The sequence below is a fragment of the Sus scrofa genome, chromosome 12, assembly GCF_054392235.1.
Source record: "Sus scrofa isolate SSC_HxYL_T2T_F1_AM1 chromosome 12, Sscrofa_HxYL_maternal_Yorkshire_Landrace_v2.0, whole genome shotgun sequence".
NCBI classification, from domain to species: domain Eukaryota; kingdom Metazoa; phylum Chordata; class Mammalia; order Artiodactyla; family Suidae; genus Sus; species Sus scrofa.
In genome coordinates, this window is record NC_139394.1 from 23,366,774 (window position 1) to 23,391,907 (window position 25,134).

Sequence of the window (25,134 nt, forward strand, 5' to 3'; positions counted from 1 at the left end):
GGGGATCATTAAGAGCCAATTTGGATTCAAGAACCTCAGAGCTTAAAAAACAACATGACTTCTCCAGCTCCACCCTGGACTGACTGGGTCGGAAACCCTGGAGATGGAGCCTGGGAATGTGTTTCTTTAAAAGTTCCCCCAGGAGTTCCCATCGTGGCGCAGTGGAAACGAATCTGACTAGAAACCATGAGGTTGCAGGTTCGATCCCTGGCCTTGCTCAGTGGGTTAAGGATCTGGTGTGGCCATGAGCTGTGGTGTAGGTTGCAGATGCGGCTCGGATCTGGCGTTGCCGTGGCTGTGGTGTAGGCTGGGAGCTACAGCTCCGATTAGACCCCTCGCCTGGGAACCTCCATATGCCACAGGTGTGTCCCTAAAAGGACAAAAGACAAAAATAAACAAAATAAAAAAAAAGTTCCCCCGTGTGATGCTAATGGTTATCTAGGAATGGGAACTTTGGTAACATTTCAGACCAATTTTAAAATTGGTTCCCAGAGTGGTCCCTGGAAGGTGAGGCTTTCTCGGGCACCACATCTCTGTGCTGGACCCCAGGGCATCCACCATCCTGAGAGCGTTGTGGTCCCCACAGACATCAAGGGCCAGCCACACACCAAGAACCTGATTAGTATCCATGAGGATGTGGGTTCAATCTCTGGCCCTGATCAGTGGGTTAAGGATGTGGCATTGCTGTGAACTGTGGTGTAGGTTGCAGATGCGGCTCAGATCCTGTGTTGCTGTGGCTGTGGTCTAGGCCAGCAGCTACAGCTCCCATTTGACCCCTAGCCTGGGAACTTCCATAGGCTGCAAGTGCAGCCCTCAAAAGACCAAAAACAAAAAGTCCATGGGAAGGAGCAAGGCCACCCTGGCAGGAGGCCTCTCTGACCTCGCTGGGGGTGTCCCCCACTCTGCCCAGAAGATGGGGGGATCAGACTTTCAGATGAGACTTCTCCCTGGGCCAGAAGAGGGTTCAGATGTCAGATTAGGAACCGGACGTCCTCCCGGGCAGGCTGAATGATGGTTGACCTTGTTCGTGCCAGATGAAACTACCGGATAAATATAAATCCTGGCACTTCAGTTTACCCTAAGGTGGGAGAGATGGAGCTGAGCAGCGGTTCATAAGGAAATGGCTTGGGGCTGTCCTGCCTGTGGGCTGGGATGAGTCAGGCGTGTGGAGCGGCTGCCAAGGACGGAGGTGGGAAAGCCAGCTGTGTTCATGGAAACCCATGGAAACCCGCAGAAACCTGGGGACTGGGGTTGGGGCTCTGGGGAGCCTGTGGGATTTTTCTTGTTCTGACCACAGCTGAGGGGCTTGTGCCCTCTTTCAAGTGACTCTCTAGAAGCAAGAGTAGTCAAAAATGGTTGAAGGAGTTTGGGGTATTTAGCCTGGTCCAGAGAAGGTTCTAGATGTGACGGTTTCTCATAGCTGCAGGCCTGTGACTGGGGTAGAAGGTCTAGGATCTTTTTTTCTCCGTAGCTCATATCCTTTCCTGTACAGAATTCTCTCTTTATTTGTTTGGATTGCCCGTCTGCTCCTGAAACCAGGGCACCCTGAGACCTGAGACTGTCCTCTCACTCTGTCACCAGTGCCTGGTCCAGAGAAGGTTCTAGATGTGACAGTTTCTCATAGCTGCAGGCCTGTGACTGGGGTAGAAGGTCTAGAATCTTTGAAGGAACAGAGGAAGTAGGGGGTGCCCCATCTCCAGAGGCCTTGAAAGACAGGGTCATTGAAGAGGCTGTGCCCTGGGTGAGATGTTGGAACCTGGTGGCCTCCGAAGACCCAACTCTGCTGACTCTTGGGTCCCCCCACACATGAGAGAAAGCCAGTGCTTCTATGTGTCATTCTGGCCAGAGCACGTGTGCACACCCTGTGACTGGGGGGGGGGGGGGGTGTCTCCTGCCAGAATCTTCAGAGGGGCCTGTGCTTCAATCCTGCCCAACCTTAAACCCATCAGGCCCTGCACAGAGCAGTGCTCAGCGGGGTACGGAAACAATCTCCACGCCGCACAGAGCCAGACGTCGACTCCACCAGGGCTGGGTGCCCCCTCCAGTCGGGACAGCAGCCCACCTTGGCCCCTGCAGGTGCCCCCCGAAGGGGCCCAGAGATGCCTGCTTCTGCTGTGTCTCTGGTCAGCTGAAGCTCTCTTTGGCCTAAGCAAACCCAGTCTTGGCAGCAGAGGGCTGAGCAGGAGGGAGGTGGCAGGAAGGGGACATTTCAGCATGTTTGGGTTGGTCTGCTTCAGAAAGTTTCCTCGAGTCTCAACAAGAAAACTTTTCCACTGTTTATCCGTATCCCTGTCTAATCCGTGCCCGTGGGAACTAGGCTCTGGTCCCTTCTGCTCTGGGGCCATATCAAGGGGCTGAAGGCCTGGCAGGTGGACTGCCATCCCCTTTGCCTCACCCCACACCCATCCCCGAGTCCTCCCCCCCCCATCTTCCTTCACGGATGCTCAGCACACCCTCCTGGCCCCAGCTTCCCCTCTGGCCCAGCTCCCTCAACTCAGCCCCTCTGCCCCTGGGCCTTCTCTGGCCCAGCACCCTCTGACTACCTTCTTTCCAGCCCCTCTGGTCCAGCTCCTTCTTCCTAGTCCCTCCTGCCCAGCCCCTCCTACCCGGCCACCTCGCCACACAACCCTCCTTCCAACTCAGACCCTCCTGCTTTGGAGGCGCCTGGCCTGTGCTCCCAGGGTGAGCTGGCAGCGCCAAGGCCGCTGGTCTAGAGCCATCTCCTTGCATTTGATTCCCACGCTCACTCTACCACCACATCCCGGGGGAAATTGGAGTCTTGTCTGGACTCAAGCAGTCCAGCCATTTTCTGCCATCCCCACTCCCGAGGTCCTGGGGACACTGGGAATTTTGTCGGGGAGGGAGGGATCGGGCAGGGCCATAATGCTAAGTCAGAAATCTGAGAAGGATCACAATTTTGTCTTCAAGAGGCTGAAGGGGGATGTTCTTCCAGCCTGGGTATTTCCAAATCCAAATGAAAGGTTTTAGTCATTCTGTGGTTCGTGTCTGGGCCAGAGGTTGGGAGGAGCTAAGTGTAAGAGCATTCAGATTCGGAGGTTTCCCCTGTAATAGAACAGGTTCCCTCCATAATAGAGAATTCTGACTCCTCTCTCTTACCCCAGTCTCTCCCCCCACCCCCCACCTTCCCTAAATTCCTCTTCTTTCTGGCCCAAGCAAAGCTTCCCAGCTCTGAGTTCCCCTGTGGCACAGCAGGTTAAGGACCTGGCATCACTGCAGCGGCTTGGGTTGCTGCTGTGGCGCAGGTTCCATCCCTGGCCTGGGAGCTTCCACATGTGGAGGGCTTGACCGAAAGCAAACAAGCAAGCAAACAAAACCTTCCCAGCTCATCCACGGCAGGCCCAGGAACGCTGCAGTTATTCAAAACAGTTGGGTAGCCAGAGCGGCAAGTGAGTGCAATACCTGCTTGGTTTCTACACCCTCCCAAAGGAGGCAGTTCCCAAAGGGAGACCTCCAGACAGCCTCTCTCTCCAGATCTAAGGGTCTAGGGGAGATAGGATAGACAGACCTGTGGCACGGACACACGAAGAGCCCCAAGCGGGGCCCGTGGAGGACTTCCCGCCACGGCAGTGCGCTCAAGGGAAGGGAGGAGGTGAGGAGGCTGACGGGAAGACTCCTGGGAGAAGAGGGTGAGGTGGTTGAAGAAGGAGTGTGGAGGGAGACGGGAGTAGCATCTAGGTGATCAATTTTCAGCACTGGGGCGAGTCCGGCAGCCCTGGTTCCTTGATCTAACATATACCAGCTGACCTTGTGCTGGACGCTTAAACCCTCAGTGGATGAACCTGGCGTTCAAGCGCCTACTAGCTTCCAATTTCCCAAATAGGGGGGTGAGTACCCGTCCTAACAGGGCTGAGACTCAGGAGCAAAATGCGAGGCACGTGATGGATTCTCAGTGCCGCTTGTCTCCCCTCCGCGCCTCGGTAAGGGCGCCACAGCGCCCTCTGCTGGCAGGTAAGCCCCAGGCGGCCCGTCAGCCACGCAGTCCCTTTTGCTCCCAGAGGCTGGGTGGTAGGTTAGTTGGTTTCCTTTCTTGTTGAAGTGAGAGTCACAAAGGAGAAAAAAAAAAAAAAAAAAAAAATGCCATTTTAAGATGAAGTGCATTTAATACATTCACAATGTTGGGCAACCATCACCTCTTTTAGCTCTAAAACATTTCATCACCCACCAGCAACGCTCAAGGGTTCCAATCACTCCACATCCTTGCCACCACTTGCTATTTTTCTTAAAAAAAAAAAATTATAACATCCTAGTGGGGATGAGGTGGTATCTCATTGTGGTTTTGCTTTGTATTTCCCTAATGACTAATGATGTTGGGCATCTTTTCATGTGCTTGTTGGCCGTTTGTATATTTTCTTTGGAGAAATATCTCAGTCCTTTGCCTATTTTTTTTTTCATTTTGTCCATTTAAAAAATTGGGCTCTTTGGGAGTTCCCATCGTGACTCAGCGGTAATGAACTCAATTAATATCCATGAGGACGCAGGTTTGATCCCTGGCCTTGCTCAGTGCGTTAAGGGTCTGGGCATTGCTAAGAGCTGTGGTGTAGGTCGCAGCTCCAATTCGGCCCCTAGCCTGGGAATTTCCACATGCCACACATGAGGCTCTAAAAAGACAAAAAAAGTAAATAAAAAAGTTTGAGAAGTGCTGCTTTCCATTGAAGGCTTTGAAGCAGGGGCCATAATCCTGGATATGCAAAGTGTATCAATAAATTCATCACAGTAGTATTTAAAAATAGAGCATAAAAGTTGGATGCTACCTAAATAATAAGGAACCCAATAATGAGAGAGTTAAGAAAATTGTGGGTTTTCTTCTTTTTTTCTTTTTCGGCCACAGCCACGGCATATGGGATTTCCTGGGCCAGGGATTGAATCTGACCACAGCTGCCGCAATGATGGATCCTTAACCCACTGCACTGGGCCAGGGATGGGACCCATGCCGCTGCAGAGACAACGCTAGATCTTTAACCTACTGTGCCACTGCGGGAACTCTTTTTTTTCTTGGTTTTAGGGCCGCACCCTTGGCATATGGAGGTTCCCAGGCTAGGGGTTGAATCAGAGCTGTAGCTGCCAGCCTGCACCACAGCCTCAGCAATGCCAGATCTGAGCTGCATCAGCGACCTATACCACAGGTCAGGGCAACGTCAGATCCTTAACTCACTGGGCAAGGCCCAGGGATCAAACCTGCGTCCCCGTGGATACTAGTCAGATTCGTTTTCGCTGAGCCACAACAGGAACTCCCCCTGTCCCACCCCGCTTTTTTTAAGCTTAACTTATGTTGCCACTTAAAAATTGTATGTATTTGCTAGCTGTGCGCCTGGCATGTGGAAGTTCTGGGCCAGAGATCAAACCCACACCACAGCAGTAACCAGAGTCACAAAACTGGTCCTGCTGAGCCACCAGGGAACTCCTAGAGGGTGCTTCTTAACCAGCGCTTTTCAACTTTATTGTGCAAAATAATCCCCTGGGAAGCTGGTTCGAATGTGGAATTGGATCCAGCAGGTTTGGCGTTGGGCCCTGGATTCTGCAATTCTAGTCTGCTCTCAGGTGCTGCTGATGCTGCCGGTCCCTGAGCCAGATTTGAGTAGCAGAGATCTAGAAAGTATTCGTGTTGGCCTTGTAAAGGCTCCTGGAACAGTGGAGGCAGGGAATGGGGTGTCCCCTTCCCTCAGTAATCCCCTCCGCAGGTCCTGGGTTGGACCCCGCTGCCTGGCACACCATCCTCACCAGCCTGGCTGGCCAGGCGTCTCCACCAGGCCCTGCAGGATGCCCTTGGTTGCCTGCCCCAGCATTTGCACCTGCCAGTTGGCTGGCAGGTGATGGGGCCCATGGTGACAGCTTAGCCAGGGTTCCTGTCCAGAAACGTCTTGAGCTCAGCCAAGGTAAATGCTGCCCCGCTGTCAGCAATGAAGCGCCTGGCGGGCTCCGGGCTTGAATAATTGAGAGAGAAGAGACACTGTAACAGCAGGCGTCTGAGCTGGAGCTGCGGATGGTTTTGAGCAGGCAGCCTCCCCAATCAAACCTTGCCTGGAAAGGTCCACAGCCTCATCCTAAGAGCTCCCATTTTCAAACACCTACTGTGGCCCAGGCTCTAAGCTAAGAGCTTTATATTGATATGTTTTGTCTCATCCTTTTAAGAACTCTGCAGAAAGGTTACTGATGAGGGAACTGATGCCCAGAGAGGAAAGGAATGTTTGGCACCAACTGTTCTGTAGTGGAGCTAGTGTTTGAACTTGGGTCTGCTAACGCCACAGCCCCTGCCCTTGACCCCAGAGCAGTGGTTTCCCTGAGGGCTCCCGGAGGTGTCCACGAGCCACTGGGGGATGGAAGATGTGGAGAAGGGAGTGACACAGCAGCCTGGGCTCCAGGTCCTTCTCTCTCCTCCCCCGAGAGTGGCCTTACTTTATTGCGATTTATGTATTGAGCTTCCATGGAAGATTAATTGGGAGAAAGGATTTCATGGCCCAAAGTGTTTGAAATCGCATCACGCTGCCTCCCAAAAGGAATGTGGCTTATTGACTGGGGCTTCTCGAAAGCATGTCAAGGAAACACCGTTCCCTTTGGCAGACTTGCTCATGCCTAGGCTCCCCAACCCTCTGTAATGGCAGGTCCCCCCCTCACAGCTTCTAGCCTCTAATTCATGGTGCCCGGAGGGGGCTGCCCTCTGGGTTAACAGGACTGCTCCACAGACAGCAGATCAGATACGGTGATGGCTGTGAAATGGGTGAATTTCTCAAGGAAGTTCACTGCCAGGCATGCCTCTAAATCCTTGTTAAGAGACATTATATGGAAGTTCGTTAGACACTGAAGTTATGTCGTGAAGAAGGCTCCGGGTTGACTGGCCTGAAGAGGACACTTAGGCCCTTGTATTAATTAGGACCCAGATTCAGCTGTTGTAAAACCTGCCCAACTGACAAGGCACTTAGACACGAAAGGGATTTATTCTTCTCTGATAGGTAAGCGGGGGGTTGGTATAAATGTCTCTCAGCTTTCCTCTACAAAATGTGCCTTGTGTATGATGATCCCGAAAGCCTGTTTCAGGAGTTCCCATCATGGCTCAGCGGTAACAAACCTAACTAGGATCTATGAGGACGCAGGTTTGATCCCTGGCCTCGCTCAGTGGGTTAAGGATCTGGCAATTGCTGTGGCTGTGGTGTAGGCAGGCATTCACCCCCTAGCCAAGGAAGTTTCCTAAGCTGTGGGTGTGGCCCTCAAAAGACAAAATGGCTGTTTCAGCTCCTACCATCACATCTGCATCCCAGCCTGTGGGACCTGGTCAAAGTGAGCCCCTGCCCCACCCAGTTTCTATTGAGGGCAGTCATTCTGCTCCTCTTCCGTCGGGCAGACACAGTCATGTAGCCACAACCTAGCTGTAAGGAGGGCCGTGAAACAGTCTAGCTGGGTGTCCATGTGCTTGACGAAAGCTGGGAGATTCTGCTACTAAAAGAAGAAGGAAGGAGTTCCTGTTGTGGCTCAGTGGTTAATGAATCTGACTAGGAACCATGAATTTGCGGGTTCGATCCCTGGCCTTGCTCAGGATCCAGCGTTGCTGTGGCGTAGGCTGGTGGCTACAGCTCCGATTCAATCCCTAGCCTGGGAACCTCCATATGCCACGGAAGCGGCCCAAGAAATGGCAAAAAGACAATCAATCAATCAATCAATAAAAGAAGAGGGAAGAATGGTTTTTGGGAGTTAAGTTATTGGTCTCTGCCACAAGGGGACTTCCACAATCAAAACTGTGGGTGCTGGAGTTCCCGCTGTGGCGCAGTGGGTTAAGAATCCGACTGCAGTGGCTGAGGTTGCTGTGAAGGTGCGGGTTTGATCCCCAGCATCATGGGTTAAAGGATCTGGCATTGTCGCAATTGCAGTGTGGGTCGCAGCTTATGGCTTGGGTTTAATCCCTGGTCTGGGGAACTTCCATATGCTGTAGGTGTGGCCATTAAAAAAGAAAACCAAAAAACTGTGGGTGCTGGTGGCAGCAGGATCAGGAATCTGCAGGGGCAGATGGGCAGCACCCCCAAAGTTGATGAATTCCAAGCCACTTGACTCTTTTCCCCTGTGTTCAGTCAAGAAGCCAGCGGTGACTGACTTTGCAGAAGAAAAAACATGGCGGCCAGGGTGTTGCCAGGGAAATTTCTCCCAGAAATTTGGTTCCTCACTTCTCTCTTCTCAGGCAGATTCTCGCCGTCTGTGCTGATGAAGGACTGTCTGGGGTATCCCTGGAAGTCCTTCCCCTGATCATGCCATGAGCAAGACTGTTCTCATTAGGGCTCTTTTGGTTCCAAGGAGCCATTCGAGCTGCTCAGGAGAAAGGTTTATACAAAGTGTGCAGAGACCTGTCACAGGAGCCAAGGGCTAGAGAGGAAGGACAGCCTGACCTCAGGGACCTTGGGACCCGGGAAGCTGTTAGGAACCAGGGCTGCTTTCTCTGGGTTTTAAGGCCCTCCTTAATTCTGTCTCTTTTTTACTTACCCAGCCTATGTTTCTTTTTCTCTTTTTTTTCTCTTTCGTCTTTTCAGGGCCGCATCTGGGGCATATGGAAGTTTCCAGGCTAGGGGTCACATGGGAGCTGCAGCTGCCAGCCTATGCCACAGCCACAGCAAGGCGGGATCTGAGCTGCATCTGTGACCTACACCACAGCTCACGGCGACGCTGGATCCTTAACCCACTGAGCGAGGCCAGGGATCGAACCTGCGTCCTCATGGATGCTAGTTGGATTCGTTACTGCTGAGCCACGATGTGAACTCCCCAGCATATATTTCTTGAAGCGAGATGCCTATGAGGGCGGGCGTCCTTCTCCTTTCAGTGAACCACTTAGGACAATGCCCCGATGACACCAGAGGGTCCTTGTTCCACACAGGCTGCCCTGCTGGACTCTCAGTCACGTGATCAAGTACACATCCCCTGTGTCTGAGCAGGTGGAGGCAGGGTTTCCCTTCCTGGGGCTGCAGGCACCTCCCTTGTTATTCACTTCCTCAGAGACGAGCCTGCGGAATCAGGAGACGCCCCCCGATTCCTCTTGCCTTCTTCCTTCCCCCTCTCCTTCCTGCCTCCTTTGACGGAGAACTATTTCACTTTTTAAAAAAATTTTTTTAAATTCATTTTATTTTATTTTTTTAGGGCCATATCTGAGGCACAGGGAAGTTCCCAGGCTAGGGGTCGAATTGGAGCTGCAGCTACCAGCCTACACCACAGCCACAGCAAGGCGGGATCCGAGCCGAGTCTGCCACCTACACCACAGCTCACGGCACTGCTGGACCCTTAACCCACTGAGTGAGGCCAGGGATGGAACCCATATCCTCATGGATACTAGTCAGGTTCTTTACTACTGAACCACAGCAGGAACTCCCACAAGTGGCTTTTTTTATTTGGCCTCCCTTGTGGCATGTGGAATTTCCTGGGCCCGGGATCAAACCTGTGCCACAGAGGTAATCAGAGCCTCAGCAGGGACAACTCCAGATCTTTAATCCACTGAGCCACCAGGGAAGTGGCTTTTGTGTCACCTGCCATCAGTGATGGGGAGGATGCCGTCCTTGTTGGTGTCACACTGTCCATTTTCAGCACAGCCTCTGCCACCATCAGCTGTGGGATCCTGGTGGTTGAACTCATTCAGCAAGCAGATCCCCGGCACCTCGCTGGTGCCAGGTGCCAGCCCTGTGCTAGGGGTGAGGACATGAACTGAACACGACCCCTGAGCTCTGTGTGCTAGAAAGGATCCACTCTGGTTCTTCTTCTTCTTCTTCTTTTTTGTCTTTTAGGGCTGCACAGCAGCATATGGAAGTTTCCAGGCTAGGAGTCAAATCAGACCTACAGCTGCCAGCCTACAGCACAGCCACGGCAACCCCAGATCCTTAACCCACTGCGCAAGGTCTGGAATTGAACCCGCGTCCTCCTGAATATTAGTTGGGTTTGTTAACCACTGAGCCACGACTAGAACTCCCAGTCTGGTTCTTCTGATAGGAGAAATTTTAACTGGTGATTGGTGAGCAGTCCGAGCAGACCGCTTTTCAGTGGGGCAGTCACTTAAAGACCTGAGAAACAGCGGACGGAAGCAAAGCATCGCCTTTGAGTGAGACTGACCTGGTTTCAGATGGTTATATGGGCTTCGGTTTCCTCACTTATAAAATGGGACTAATTTTAGTGCTCACCTCCCAGGGTTGTCACGCACAACTGCCGCAGCTCTGCAAATGCCAGCTTCCCTTCCCTTTGCTCTCATTTTCCCAGGCACCGCACTGCACCGCACCCCAACCCCCGAGGACGTCATTCTCAGCTCTGCCCAGGAGTGACCCCAGCTCCAAGTTGTCCCCTTCTCCCTGGGCTGTGGTTTGGCCTCACCCATCACCATGGAGCCTCCCCAGGCTGGTGCTGGGAATAGATACCGCTCCCAGCCTGAATAATCAGTCACCCCATGCTGGGGGGTGGGGCTGGGGCTGTCTGCTGGGGCCTTTTAGGAACTTGTGGAAGATTCTGCATGGCGATGACCCCTGAGGCAGTCCTTCCCCTGGCAGGTCAGTTGCTCTTGGCACTTTTTTTTTTTTGCTTTTTAGGGCCCCAAGTGCAGCATATGGAAGTTCCCAGGCTAGGGGTGGAATCAGAGCTGCAGCTGCTGGTCCACACTACAGCCGTGGCAACTCAGGATGCTGACCTGCAGCAACACTGGATCCTTAACCCACTGAGCGAGGCCAGGGATCGAACCCACTTCCTCATGGATACTAGTTGGGTTCTTTTCCACTAAGCCACAACTGAAACTCTGCTCTTGGCACTTTTGAGGCCTGAAGCAGAGCCTCAGTTTCGCCCACCTGGTCTGAGCAGGGGATCCATGGGCACGGAGGCCTGCGCTCTCCAAGGGATCTGCTGACACGTTGGAAAGAATATCTACCTGGAGTCAGAAGCAGCAGCTCCTTTAGATTCTGACTCTCTTGGAGTCAGCACAGGAGAAGACTTTTTTTCCCATTAAGAGGTAGCCTTGGAGTTCTTGTTATGGTGCCTCGGATTAAGAACCTGACTAGTATCCACGAGGACACAGGTTCCATCCCTGGCCTCCCTCAGTGGGTTAAGGATCTGGCATTGCCACAAGCTGCAGTGTAGATTGCACATGTGGCTCGGATCTGGCGTTGCCATGGCTGTGGTGTAGGCCGGCAGCTGTAGGGTCGATTCAGCCCTTAGCCTGGGCACTTCCATATGCCAAGGGTGCAGCCCTGGGAAAAAAAAAAAAAAAAAAGGTAGCCTTGAAGGGCTCCTTGGGAACTCCAAGAATGAGACAGTTCTAAGGATTCCCCTAAGAGCACGCAGCCTGGCTCCTCAGCAGACCAGCACCAGCTGGGGTAGGGGACTCTTTGCCCTTCAGGGACAAAGGACTTGGGAGCAACAGGCTGCTGAGACGTGTCCCCAGTCCCCCCACCCTTTGTCTCTTAGATGAGGCAGCAAAAGATGTGCCAGCGTCTGTGTGGGCATCTGGAGAGCGTGGCCCCCTTTCCAGCACTTGGAGGTTTGGTGAACGCTCTCACCAGGCGAGTCCCAGCAAGCAGATGATGGAAACCGGACCCTTTTCCAAGCCTCCAAGCGGCTCTTGTAAACACAGGCCTCTCAGGATGTTAGATGGGGGCTGTGCTGACTCACACGGCACCTGACAGCACCTGTTCCCCATTAGCTGCCGTGCTGCGTTGTTCGGTTGTCCCATCCCGGTCACTAGAATGCATGGCGGTAGCAGTCAAACAGACAAAGGATGAGCAGGCCTTTCACAAACTATGCTTTGAATGTCAGGCTTTGAAACTCTGATCATCCATTTTTTAACGTAAACTCTAGGAGTCCCCTGGTGGCCTAGAGGTTAAGGATTGGGCTTGTTACTGCTGTTCAATTCCTGGCCCAGGAACTTCCTCATGCCACAGGCATGGCCCCAAACAAAAACAAAACAAACAACTCCATTCCCTCCAATTGAGCGCACCCTCGGGTGCTTAAACACCGTAGGTAGGAGTTACTGTGGTGGCTCAGCAGAAGCAAATCTGACTGGTATCCAGGAGGATTCAGGTTCTATCCCTGGCCTCGCTCCGTGGGTTAAGGATCTGGCATTGCTCTGGCTGTGGGGTAGGCCAGCAGCTATAGCTCTGATTCCCTAGCCTGGGAATCTCCATGTGCCTTGGGTGCAGCCCTAAAAAGCCAAAAAAAAAAAAAAAAAACAAGAGAGAGAGAGAGAGAGAGAAAAGAATCTGAAAAAGAATGATTGTGTAGATACATATAATAATCACTTTGTTATATAGCAGAAATTATCACAACCTTGCAAATCAACTGTACTTCAATAAAACTTTTAAAAAAACGGAAAAAAAAATAAAGAGGGAGGCATGACTATGGGTTAGGCAATGTCAAGAGTTTGCCCCACAGGTGCTTATAGATCATGGTAAGGACCATGGCCTTCCATCTGAAATGCAGCTAGAAAGCCACAGAATGTTCTAAGCCTGGAGTTCCCATCGTGGCTCAGTTGTTAACGAATCCGACTAGGAACTATGAGGTTGCGGGTTCGATCCCTGGCCTTGCTCAGTGGGTTAAGGATCTGGTATTGCCGTGAGCTGTGGTGCAGGTTGCAGACGCGGATCGGATCCCATGTTGCTGTGGTTGTGGTGTAGGCTGGCAGCTATAGCTCCGATTGGACCCCTAGCCTGGGAACCTCCATATGCCGCGGGAGCGGCCGTAGAAAAGGCAAAAAGACAAAAAGAAAAAAGAATGTTCCAAGCCAGGCGGCGATATGGAAAGAGGAGACAAGACAGGTGGCCCCACTTGAGCCACAGCGTCTCCCACCTGTGGACATCTGTATTAGCTTCCTAGGGCTGCCATGACAAAACACCACACACTTGGAGGTTTAGAACAATAGAAACTCATCCTCTGGCAGCTTTGGAGGCCAGACGCCTGAAGCAAGGCCACCTCCCCCTGAAGGCTAGGGAAGAATCCGGCCTCGCCTAGTTCTGGTTTCTGGTGGCCCCTGGCAAATCCTGATGTTTCTGTCTGTTTTTTTTTTCTTTCTTTTTCTTTTTACAGCTCCACCTGTGACATATATATGGAAGTTCCCAGGCGAGGGGTTGAATTGGAGCTGCAGCTGCCAGCCTATGCCCCAGCCACTGCAAGGGTGGATCTGAGCCGAATGTGCAACCTACACTGCAATTTGCGTCAATGCCGGATCCCTAACCCACTGAGTGAGGCCAGAGATTGAATCCTCACAGACATTATGTCGGGGTCTTAAGCCATTAAGCCACAACGGGAACTCCTCCCCCGACTGGTGTTTCTTGGTTTGTAAACTGCATCACTCCAGTCTCTGCCTCTGTTGTCACCTGGCCTTCTTCCCCACGCCCCTTCTGCATCTCTGTTCTAAATCTCCCCTCCTTTCTTTTATAAGAACACCTGTCATTGGATTTAGGGCCCACCGCCATCCAGTATGACCTCACCTTCCCTTGAGTACATGAGCAAAGACTCTATTTCCTTATAAGGTCACATTCAAGGGCCGGGGATGGGGTGAGGGTGGGAGTTAGGACTTGCACCCAGCTTAATGCAGGGCACGATGAAATCTCCTGTGCTGTCGAAAGGACCGCAGTGCCACCTACACGTTGCTTTGGGCCACTTATGACCCCCTCCCTCACAGATCATAAAAAGACAGCCCAGGAATTAAGGAGGCAGGTTTACTTCCAAAATTCTGATTGTACTAGGCACCAGTCCCTCTTCCCCCTATAAAAGGGCAAAAGGAAGGTTCTGGGCTCCCTGCACAGGCCTTGGCTTCTCCTCAGCAAACACTTGAGCATCAAGGATTCCAGGACCTTGAGCCATGGGTGCAGAGGTGACCTTGCCCGCCCCTGGGTATTGTGGGCTCAGAGTGTGGGGTGGAGTGGGGAGGGCAGTGGGTATTTAAATGATGGGCTGAATAGCATCTGAACTTTGTTTCTTTTCTTTGGGCAAAATTTTAGGTTAGCTGATGCCTTTTAATAAAGGACTTCTTGAAGTTCCCACTGGGGCACAAGGGGAACAACGGTGCCTTGGCAGTGCCAGGATGCAGGTTCGATCCCTGGCCTGGCACAGTGGGTTAAAGGATCTGGCATAGGTCACACCTGTGGCTTGGATTGGATCTGATCCCTGGCCCGAGGACTCCATATACCATGGGGTGGCCACAAAAAGGAAAAAAAACAAAAAAAACAAAAAACAACACTTTTGGAAGTTCCCTTGTAGTGCAGCAGGTTAAGGATCTGGCATTGTCACTGCAGCAGCCCATGTAGCTGCTGTGGCGGGGGTTTGAGCCCTGGCCCAGGTATTTCCACCTGCTGTGGGTTGAGATCCAAAAAAATTAAAAATGAAAAAAATGAGTTCCCATTGTAGCTTAGCAGTAACAAATCTGATTAGCATCTATGAGGACAAGGGGCTCGATCCTTGGCCTTGCTCAGTGGGTTAATGATCCAGGGTTGCCGTGAGCTGTGGTGTAGGGTGCAGACATGGCTCAGATCTGGCGTTGCTGTGGCTGTGGTGTAGGCCGGTAGCTGCAGCTCCGATTCGACCCCTAGCTTGGGAACGTCCATATGCCGTGGGTACAGCCCTAAAAAGACCAAAAAAATTAAAAAAAAATAAAAAATAAAAAAAATAAAAAGTGACGCTTAAGCCAAGCATTGGAGAAGTAGGAAACTGCCAGGGGGAGAAGGCAAGGCCATTCCAGGCAGGAGGATCTGCCTGTGCAGAGGCGTGAGTGAGCACTGGTGAAGGGCGTGGCAGTGGCCAGCGGGGGCGGGGGGGTCCATTCTGGTGGGTGGTACACAAGGGTGCATAGTCCAAGGAGAGCGGGAGACGGGGGCGAAGCTAGAAAAGAGGTGGGACTGGCTCATAGGGAGGCTTCCTGTGTGAGGCAGAGGTTTGGGTTTGGGGAGCCCCAGATGGCTTGTGAGCCGAGGGCTGTGGCCTCCTGTGTGTTTTAGATTTGTTCAGATTCCCTCATCTGTGCTAACAGTGCAGGGAGGGGCGGGTGGGCTAGAGGCTGGAGGGGAAGAACCAGGCAGTGGCCGTGGACCATCTACCCCCTCCACCCCGGTTTCTTCGGCTCATCTTCCCCTAGCCCTGCCCCGACCCCAGGTCCCCAGAGTGTGTCACCTGTCAGAAGAGCAGAGTCTGCCTCCGGGCGGATGGAGAGTGCAAGCATCCTTCAGCCCTGCTCATGCTGGGCGCAGGGCAAGGGCTTGGCTGGGCAGCTGGCAGCTTGGCAGGAAGAACACGGTCAGCTCTGCTGTGTCTGCAGCCACTGCCTCGAGCCACAGCCTGATTAATGACCCGCAGTGCCCAGGGCTCTGCACGGGTCAACAACCGCATTTCTGTGGCAGCGGCCAAGTGGACCTGCCCGCCTGGCCTCCTGCCCTCCGACGGCTGGCGCTCCCGGATGGGCTGAAGTGCTATGACCTCTTCCCCAGGCTCTCCCACTCTTTCTGCTATTTCCCAGCCTCCTTGAAGTCCTGCTCCTAAAGGCGCCTATGCAGGCGAGGCTTTACAGACAGGTGCTGGCTTGTTCTTTATTTTGTCTCCATTGGGCACATAGTAGAGCTTAAAAATACTTCCTTCCTACGGTACAGTGTAGGGAACTATATCCAATCTCTTGGGATAGAACATGATGGAGGATTGTATGAGAATGTATGTATATGTGTGACCGTGTGACTGTGCTGTACAGCAAAGATTGGCACAACACTGTAAAGCAACTATACTCTAATAAAAAAAAAAAATGAGTTCCCCTTGTGGCTCAGCAGGTTAAGAACCCAGCTGGTGTCTATGAGGATGCAGGTGTGATCCCTGGCCTCGCTCAGTGGGTGCAAGGATCTGAGCTGTGGTGCTGGTTGCCAACGCAGCTTGGATCTGGTGTTGCTGTGGCTGTGACATTGGCTGGTGGCTGCAGCTCCGATTCGACCCCTAGCCTGGGAACCTCCATATGCCACAGGTGCGGCCCTAAAAAGAGAAAACAAAACAAACAAACAAACAAAAACGTGTCTTGAAGGAATCGTTGCCGCTTCTCTCCCCTTTCTCAACTTCTTGTGACAAGTATGGGCCCTGTCTATCCTTCTGCTTGAGAGTCTGTGTCTGTTTATTCTGTTTGCATTATTCCCACCTCCTCCATCAGACTAGCAATGCCCCGCAATCAAAGGTCTGCCTCCAACTTTAGGCTTCTGAGATCCATTTTTTTTTCTTTTCCCCTAAACTGGGCACTCCCCAGGGAAGGGGGCTACGTCTCCCCCTCAGTCTGGGAGCTCCCTGATGACAAGGGCTCTGGGGCTGCCCGACCTTTCTCCCTCGTGTCCCAAGTTGAGCTCTGCCTTGCGTGTGCTCTGCAGGGACTCAAGGGCTGTAGGAGAAGCCTCCTGGCCGGTCTGGGAATGGCAGGGCTGAGCAGGGAAACAACACGTATGGAGTTAGCTGGGGTCAGGGCTCTTGGGGGCATGGCTAGGGGCCAGGTACTGAGTTGTCTGGGACCCAGGGGAGCCAAGGGACTCCCAGGCCAGAACCAGCTCTCGGGGCCACTGTCCAGCACCCTGGGAGGAACATGAGTTTTTGGTTTGTTTTTTAGGGCTGCACCCATGGCATATGGAGGTTCCCAGGCTAGGGGTGGAATCGGAGCTATAGCTGCCCGCCGCAGCCACAGCCACAGCAACGCGGGATCTGAGCCGTGTCTGCATCCTACACTACAGCTCACGGCAATGCCGGATTCTCAACCCACTGAGTGAGGCCAGGGATCGAACCCATATCCTGATGGATACTAGTCGGGTTCATTTCCACTGTGCCACAATGGGAACTCCTGGAACATGAATTCTTTTTTTTTTTTTTTTTTTTCGCTTTTTTTTAGGGCCACACCCAAGGCATATGGAGGTTTCCAGTCTAGAGGTCTAATTGCAGCTGCATCTACTGGCCTACACCAGAGCCACAGCAACTCGGGATCCGAGCCGCATCTGCGACCTACACCACAGCTCATGGCAACGCCGGATCCTTAACCCACTGAGCAAGGCCAGGGATCGAACCCACAACCTCATGGTTCCTAGTTGAATTCATTAACCACTGCGCCACGACGAGAATTCCAGAACATGAATTCTTGTATCCAGACCCCTGGGTGGGGGAGGTGCAGAGGGTGGTTCCTGTCCTGGCGATTCCTCATGCCTCCCATGGGCTCTGTCTTGGGTAACAACAGGAGGACAACCACAGCTACTATGTGTCTCATCTATACGGTCCCAGCGAGCCCCGCAGCCAGGACCTGTGGGTGGACGTGGCCAAGGCCAACCAGAGCCAAGTGAAAGTTCACAGGATCCTCTCCAACACCCACCGGCAGGCTTCAGTGAGTGCCCCGTCCCTGCCCACCCCGCCTGGTCAGCGAGCATGGCTGCAGCCTGAGGTCTGTGGTCTGGGAAGTGTCTTCTAGGAGATCCTGGGGGCCTTGATCAGAGTTGGGCTGCGCACCTCTCGTCCTGGGGGCCTGCCCTGGGCATACCTGCCCTGCCCCCCCGACCCAGGCAGGCATGGGGCAGTGTGGGTGCGGGTTGGCCCATGCTGACTCTCTCCCATCGCCCGCAGAGAGTGGTCCTGTCTTTTGATTTCCCTTTCTACGGGCATCCTCTGCGGCAGATCACCATAGCAACCGGAGGTAAGGCTTTGTCTGTGGGGGGTGGGAGAGGGCTTGGAGATTGCAGCCAGAACTCAGGACCTCTCTGGGGAGGTTCGCTGGAGACAAGGTTTGGCAGATGGAGTGGGGACAGTCCCACATCTGGCTCTCTTGGGGACCCCACTCTTGGGATGGAGGTCATGAGTGTTTCAGATCACCTCCCTCGCATCAACTGACTCTGCGTGTGTGTGTGTGTGTGTGTGTGTGTGTGTCTTTCTCTCCCTCTGGGTCAGCGCAGGCCAGTGTGGGCAGTCCCTGTGGCCTCTGTGTTTCTGAGTCTGTGGATGAGAGAGAGGAGGCTGTGCTGAGAGCCTGCATCCCGGGACCAGGCTCCCCGTTGATATGAGGCGTCCGTCTTTGATTCCCGTGCACGTTCCAAGGAGCGGAGAGAGGTGGGAGGGCCAGGGAGGAGATCCTCCACTGGTCTGAGGCCCTTTTGCTCCAACACACGCCAGACCCATGCCCGTGATGTGGGGCTGGGGGGCCGAGGTCCAAGACTCGCTTCCAGCTCCGTCTACGCTGCGCCCTCCTGCATGAGGAAGCAACCCCTCTGGGCCCTATCTGATGATTCATCTGCACGTCTTTCCACCCCAGGCTTCATCTTCATGGGTGATGTGATCCATCGGATGCTCACGGCTACTCAGTATGTGGCCCCTCTGATGGCCAACTTCAACCCCGGCTACTCCGACAACTCCACAGTTGCTTACTTTGACAACGGTGAGGTCAGATCTCAGAGTTTAAGTCACCCACCTCCAGGGATCCCTCGGTCCAGCCCTTTTAGAGGAGCCCAAGGCCCACAGAGGGCAAGGGACTTGCTCATAGTCACACAGCAAGGCAGCCGCCCCACCATTCTCGGTTTATTTTCCTCATCTGTAAGATGGTGACAAAAATGCCCGCTACCTGGCAGGATCTGATGAGATAATGAAATGAAAGCTCTTGGCTGGTGTTTCTGCTGTGGCGCAACAGGATAGGCAGCGTCTCTGCAGCTCCAGGACGGCGTAGGTTCCATCCCCAGCCTGGCATGGTGGGTTAAAGGATCCAGCATTGCTGCACCTGCAGTGTAGGTCGCAACTGTGGCTCAGATCCGATCCCTGGCCTAGGAACTTCATATGCCATGGGACAGCCAAAAAAGGGAAAACAAAACCAAAAACAAAAACCAAAACCAAAACCAAAAAAAAAAAGCTCTCTTGGCTCTTAATAGAGGTGAAATAAATATTAGAGACCTATTATGGTTTCTTTTTTCTTTTTCTTTTCTTTTTCTTTTTTTTTTTTTTTTTTGTCTTTTGTCTTTTTAGGGCCACACCCACAGCACATGGAGGTTCCCAGGCTAAGAGTCGAATCGGAGCTGTAGCCGCCGGCCTACGCCAGAGCCACAGCAACACCACATCTGAGCCGTGTCTTTGACCTACACCACAGCTCACAGCAATGCCGGATCCTTAACCCACTGAGCAAGGGCAGGGATTGAACCCACAACCTCACGCTTCCTAGTCGGATTCGTTAACCACTGCGCCACGACAGGAACTCCCTATTATTGTTTCTGCTTTCACCAGGTTGTCCCTTGAGCACCTACCTTTCACCCCAGGAGGACAGGCAGTTCTCCTGTTTCGCCTCCTTTTCATCCCAAGGGGTCAGGTTAGACAAGAAGGAAGAGGTGTGCTTAGGGGGAGCTAGTCAGTCCCAAACAGAACCTGGGTGGGTGGGAGCAGGAGGCTGAAGCAGGGTCTTCTGGTTCCTCTTCAGCTTGGAAGCCAGACTGTTTGTGGGCTGCCCAGCTCCTGCCTCCTGTCTCACTTGCCAGCTGCCCCCATGGTCCCTAAGGAAGCCCACCTGTGGTCCATGCACGCTAGCCACCTTTCCCGCTGGACTTTGTCCCCTGCACTGCCGCCCTGTCCAGCCAGGTCTCTGCTCTCCTCACCAGGGACAGTCTTTGTGGTTCAGTGGGACCACGTCTACCTCCAGGGCCGGGAGGACAGGGGCAGCTTCACCTTCCAGGCAGCTCTGCACCAAGACGGCCGCATTGTCTTCGGCTACAGAGAGGTGAGTGGGTGCAGCTGCAGAGACAGCTGGGTCTTGGAGCCTTTTTTCCATTCAGCAAATATCTGGAGAAGAACCTCCCATGGGCCAGATATCGGGTGTCGTGCTGGGGACACAGCAGTTAGAAAGATGGCTGCAGGCCCTACCCTTGTGGCGCGTCTGACTGGCAGGGGGGTGGTTAGATAGTACTTGTGGGGACAAGTATAGAATTGCCACTGTGACAGGTACTTCTGAAAAGGAATGTCAGAGAGCCTTTCATGGGGTTCTTTACCAGGACAGAAGTCAGGGGAGGCTTTCCCAAGGAAAAGAGTTGAAATCTGCAGCGTGGGTAAGAGTTAAGGAAGCGAAGAGGAGAGTGAAGTGTGTTCCAGGAGCCAGAAGAGCACATGCAAAGGCACTGTGGCAGGACAGAACGTGGCTGGTACAGAGCACTGAAGGAAGGCAGCCTGGCTGGAGGGGAGAGAGTGAGGGCGAGACAGGGCAGGGGCACGACTGGATTTGCCTTTGAAAAGGCCACTCTGGGAGTTCCTGATCGTGGCTCAGCAGTTAACAAACCCAACTAGTATCCATGTGGATGCGGTTCGATCCCTGGCCTTTCTCAGTGGGTTAGGGATCCGGCGTTGCTGTGAACTGTGATGTAGGTTGCAGATGTGGTTCTGATCCCGCATTGCTGTGGCTGTGGTGTGGGCCAGCAGCTGTAGCTTTGATTCGACCCCTAGCCTGGGAACCTCCATATGCCGCAGGTGTGGCCCTAAAAAGACAAGAAAAAGAAAAAAAGAAAGAAAGAAAGAAAAGGCCACTCTGGCTTCAAAAGGGAGAATGGGAGTTGGGGCTCTGAGGGAATTCTGGGAGGTGATGTAGGGGGCGGTGCAAGCTTGGAATAGGGTGGGGGCGGCTATTAGCAATTATCAGGCTGATTCACAGGACTGGAGATGAAGTAGAAGGAGGAGGGTGGGGGGAAGAGAAATGAAGGAAATTTGGGGAAGGGGAGAGGAGAGGGAGGGGGGAGGGAAGGGGGAAGGGGAGGGGGGAGGTGGCTCCTAGTCCTCTGTCTTGCTTGGAGATCTTTACAAAGATGGAGAAAAGCAAAAGGAAGTGTTTGGAGTTGGTGTGGGGAAGACTTGGAGTTTGGAGTGGCCCCATTGGCTTTATTTTGTTTTGGTTTTGCTTTTTAGGGCCACACCTGTGGCATATGGAATTCCCAGGCTAGGGCTGGAATTGGAGCTGCAGCTGCCGGCCTACACCACAGCCACAGCAACGGCAGGATCTGAGCCACATCTGTGACCTACACCACAGCAACGCTGGATCCTTAACCCGCTGAGCGAGGCCAGGGATTGAACCCGCATCCTCATGGATACTAGTCGGGTTTGTTACCACTGATCCACAAGGGGAACTCCCCCCACTGGGTGTGAGATGTCCTTGAGTCCTCTAAGAGGCAACCAGGAGCAGGCAGATGGGTCTGGTGCTCAGAGGGGACGTCTGGGCTGGTCCAAGTGCGTTTGGGGGTAGACGAGCCTCTTCTCCTCCCTCCCCCCGCTGCAGATCCCTATGTCTGTTCTGGAAATCAGCTCATCCCAGCACCCCGTCAAAGCAGGCCTGTCAGATGCCTTCATGATTCTCAATCCATCCCCGGACGTCCCAGGTGAGTCCCCAGGGACCCACGGAGATCCTTGGATGGGGTTGGACTCAGCTCTGATTGAGCTGGGCTGGGGATGGGGGGGCAATGGCGGCAGCAGTGGCAGGGAGCGCATGGATAGAGAGTTGGTTGGGAACTGGGGGAAGAAAAGGGGCAGAGGGCGTTAAAGCAGAGGAACTATTTTTCCCCAAAAAATCTCCAGTGGGAGGCACTGCTCGGCGGCGGAGGGGGATGGGAGCCAGGACTCCGCACTCTGTCCATTTAGAAAATCTCCAGGAGTTCCCGTCATGACGCAGCAGAAACGAATCCGACTAGGACCCATGAGATTGTGGGTTTGATCCCTAGCCTCGCTCAGGGAGTTAAGGATCCGGTGTTGCTGTGGCTGTGGTGTAGGTCGCAGCTGTAGCTCCCATTCGACCCCTAGCCTGGGAACCTCCATATGCCTTGGGTGTGGCCCTCAAAAAGACAAAAAAAAAAAAAAAAAAAAAAAAAAAAATCTCCAAAGACACCTCTCAGGATACAACCATAGTTGCCCCCCTCCCCAGATGATAAGAGGAGCCTCATGAGGGGTTTCAGAAGACAGGAAAATTTGGTTTCTCTCCTGTCCCTGATCCCCGTCCTCCAGTTCCCCTTCCTGGAGCCAACCAGGTTATTTCTAGAGCAACAAGCTCTCGTACATCATACGTATATGTAACACAAACAATGGCATAGGGTGTCCTTTCTTCTGCTCCTGAACAAAGTATATTCTGTCCGTCTTCTGTATCAGCACACATTTCATTCATTTTTTTTTTTTTCTTTTTAAGGCTGCACCTGCGGTATATGGAAGTTCCCAGGCTAGGGGTTGAATCTCATGGCAATGTCAAATCCTTAACCCACTGACCTGTGGAGGTTCCCAGGCTAGGGGTCGAATGGGAGCTACAGCTTCGACCTGCATCACAGCCACAGCAACACCGGATCCTTAACCCCATGAACGAGGCCAGGGATTGAACCCACAACTTCATGGTTACTAGTTGGATTCATTTCTGCTGCGCCAATGGGAACTCCCATTTCATTCTTTTTAATCGCTGTGCATGGATGTACCTTAATTCAACCAGTCCCCTGGGCATAGACTATTCACTTGTTTCAGCCTTACACGACAGCAAATAATACTGCAGTGAATATTCTCGCAAATAGTTACTTTCATGCCCCTGTGTGAGTATTTCCCTAAGGTCATTCCCACCCCTTCACCTGCCCCTCTACTGCCCCCCTCCCCTTGAATTCCCAATGCTCTAGCAAGGGGCTCAGAGTGCTCCCCTGACTCCATTGTTCCAGTCAGAACCTGCTGTAACTGGCTGGTTAATGCCTGCACTGAGCTATTTGTTAAAGAGTTTCAGTATCACCCTGATCATATTAGTTAGCTACTGCTGTGTAACAAATCATGCCAAACTTAGAGGCTTAAAACAACAAACAGTATTTCAGGGTTTCTATGGAATAGGAAATAATGCATGACTTAGCTGGGTCCTCTGGTTCAGAGTCTTTCACAGGCTGCCCTCATGGTGTCTGCCAGGGTTGCAGTCACCTCAATGATTGATGAGGGACAGATCCATTTCCAAGAGCTTTCACATGGTTGTGGCAAGATTCAGTTGCCCCCTCAGCTCCTGCCGTGTGGATCTCCCCACAGGACGGCTCAAGTCACCAGATCCAGATCCAGCCCACACTCAGGACAGGATTGCACAGGGTGCGAAGTTTTGTTTTTGTTTTGTTTCCTTTTGTTTTTGCTTTTTTTTTTTTTTTAGGGCCGCACCACGGCATATGGAGGTTCCCAAGCTGGCCTACAGCAACACAGGATTGCAAGCTGCATCTGCAACCTATACCACAACTCACTGTGACACTGGATGCTTAACCCACTGAGGGAGGCCAGGGATTGAACCTGTGTCCTCATGGATACTAGTCAGATTCATTTCTGCTGAGCTACAACAGAACTCCCTCTTCTGCTTTTTAAACCCAGGGGTCCATCATGGGACGTTCTCAATCTGACCCACTCCCCATTCCACCCAGAGGGGTGAAGCCTTTCCCCCTCAGTTCCCCAAATGCCTTGTATGCACAAGTCCAGGCTGTTTTGTAGGAAGGACCGTTCTTGGCATCTGTGCTCCTCTCCCCACGCATTACTGCACCCTGGAGGCAAAGTCTGTGCCTCCCTCACCCGGCTTTGTGCCCAATGGCGGAGTCTCAGGAAATGTGTGCTGGATCCAGCTGTTGAATGAGGGTGAATTAGAGGAAGTCAGATCCCCTGGGAGTGGCTGCATCTGAGGCTCCTCTGTGATTCTGGAATGAAAGGCTGTTTCAGAGCAAGCCAGGGAGAGGTGGGGAGGTGGGGCTCAGGGCTGAGGGGGAGGAAGCAGAGCCCACCTGAAATAACAGGAGGGCCGCTGCGCCTGTTCTGAACTGGGGGGGCACCCAAGGGTTCTGTCGCGGGAGCTGCTGCATTCGGTGACTCCAGGTACTGTTCACCAAGGTGCTGGGTCCCGTAGCCAAGCGAAACTCACGACGGGACCTCCAGCGAAACCCACTCCAGACCCCCAGTCACTGCCCAGCCTTGTCTCCCTGCCTCCATCCCCCATTCCTCTGGTCCCCGCCAGACAGATCTCATCATGTCCTTCTCTGGCTCCTTGTTGCCACAGCATCAATTCAAAGTCCTTAGTGTGGCATCTGGGCACAGCCTGCCTTTTTTTTTCTTCTAGTTTTTTTCTTTTTTAGCCTCCCCTCGGCATGTGGAGTTCTTAGACAGGGAACAGATCCGAGCCACAGTTCTGACCTATGCTGAAGCTACAGCAACGCCGGATCTTTTAACCCACTGTGCCGGGCTGAGGATCGAACCTGCATCCTGGCACTGCAGAGATGTAGCCAATCCCATTGCACCACAGTGGGAACTCCTTCTTCCGGTTTTATTGAGATAGAATCGACAAACAACACTATGTAAGTTTAAGGTGTACAGCATAATAATTTGATTTACATGCATCATGAAATAATTACAATAAGTTTAGTGAACATCTACCTCCTCATGGAGATGCAAAATGAAAGAACTAGAAAAAAATAGATTTTTTTTTTCCCTTGTGAGTAGACCTCCCAGGATTTACTCTCCTAACAACTTTCACATGTAACATACAACTGAGTTAGTTGTATTTCTTATGTACATTGCAGGCACAGCCCACCTTTGCAGCCTTGTCCCCAACCCCTCCTGTCACTCCCCAGCTCTGTCTGGGCAGCCCTGATCTGTGTGCCCTGTGTTCCCCAAACATGCCAGGGGCTCTCCGCATCTTTCTGACCCAGCTCCCTGTATGAAATGTCTCCCACTCCAGTCCTTTGACCACTTGGCAAAATCCTCTTCATTCATTGGTCCGACTCCGGGTTGCCTTCTCTTCGCCGCAGAATGCATGGCTTCCTCCTCCAACCCCATGACACTTTGTAAAGCAATTTAATATAGAGCTCATTGGACTTCCTGTGTGGCTCAGTGGGTTAAGTATCCAGTGTTGTCACTGTTGTGGCGCAGGTTCAATCCCTGGCCCGGGAACTTCCACATGCCGCAGGTGCGGCCAAAAATGAAAAAAAAAATATATATAGAATTCATGACACTGTCCTTCTCATCCATCTTTTCCCCAACAAACTGCGAGCTCCTTGGGGGCTCCTGATGGCTCCAGCGTTTAGCCCAGTGCCTGCAGCAGGGCAGGAGCTCAAAAAATGAGTAGCAGCTCAAGAGGGATTGCTGAAGGGGGAATGGGTGTAACAGAGACCCTGTCCTCTGTCTTATGGTGACCCTAGGTTA

The 25,134-nt window shown here is 52.7% G+C and overlaps 1 protein-coding gene across 4 annotated transcripts in view; it reads left to right on the forward strand.

Moving 5' to 3' along the window:
• PLXDC1 (plexin domain containing 1) overlaps positions 1–25,134 on the forward strand; it is a 69,755-nt gene that overhangs the window by 16,412 nt on the left and 28,209 nt on the right. For all 4 annotated transcript variants that reach the window (XM_021067058.2, XM_084984665.1, XM_084984666.1 and 1 more), the window contains 5 exons: positions 17,195–17,338; positions 17,575–17,644; positions 18,257–18,379; positions 19,581–19,699; positions 21,239–21,338. In XM_021067058.2, the coding sequence (XP_020922717.1) occupies positions 17,195–17,338; positions 17,575–17,644; positions 18,257–18,379; positions 19,581–19,699; positions 21,239–21,338 (556 nt within the window). The remainder of the gene's footprint in view (positions 1–17,194; positions 17,339–17,574; positions 17,645–18,256; positions 18,380–19,580; positions 19,700–21,238; positions 21,339–25,134) is intronic.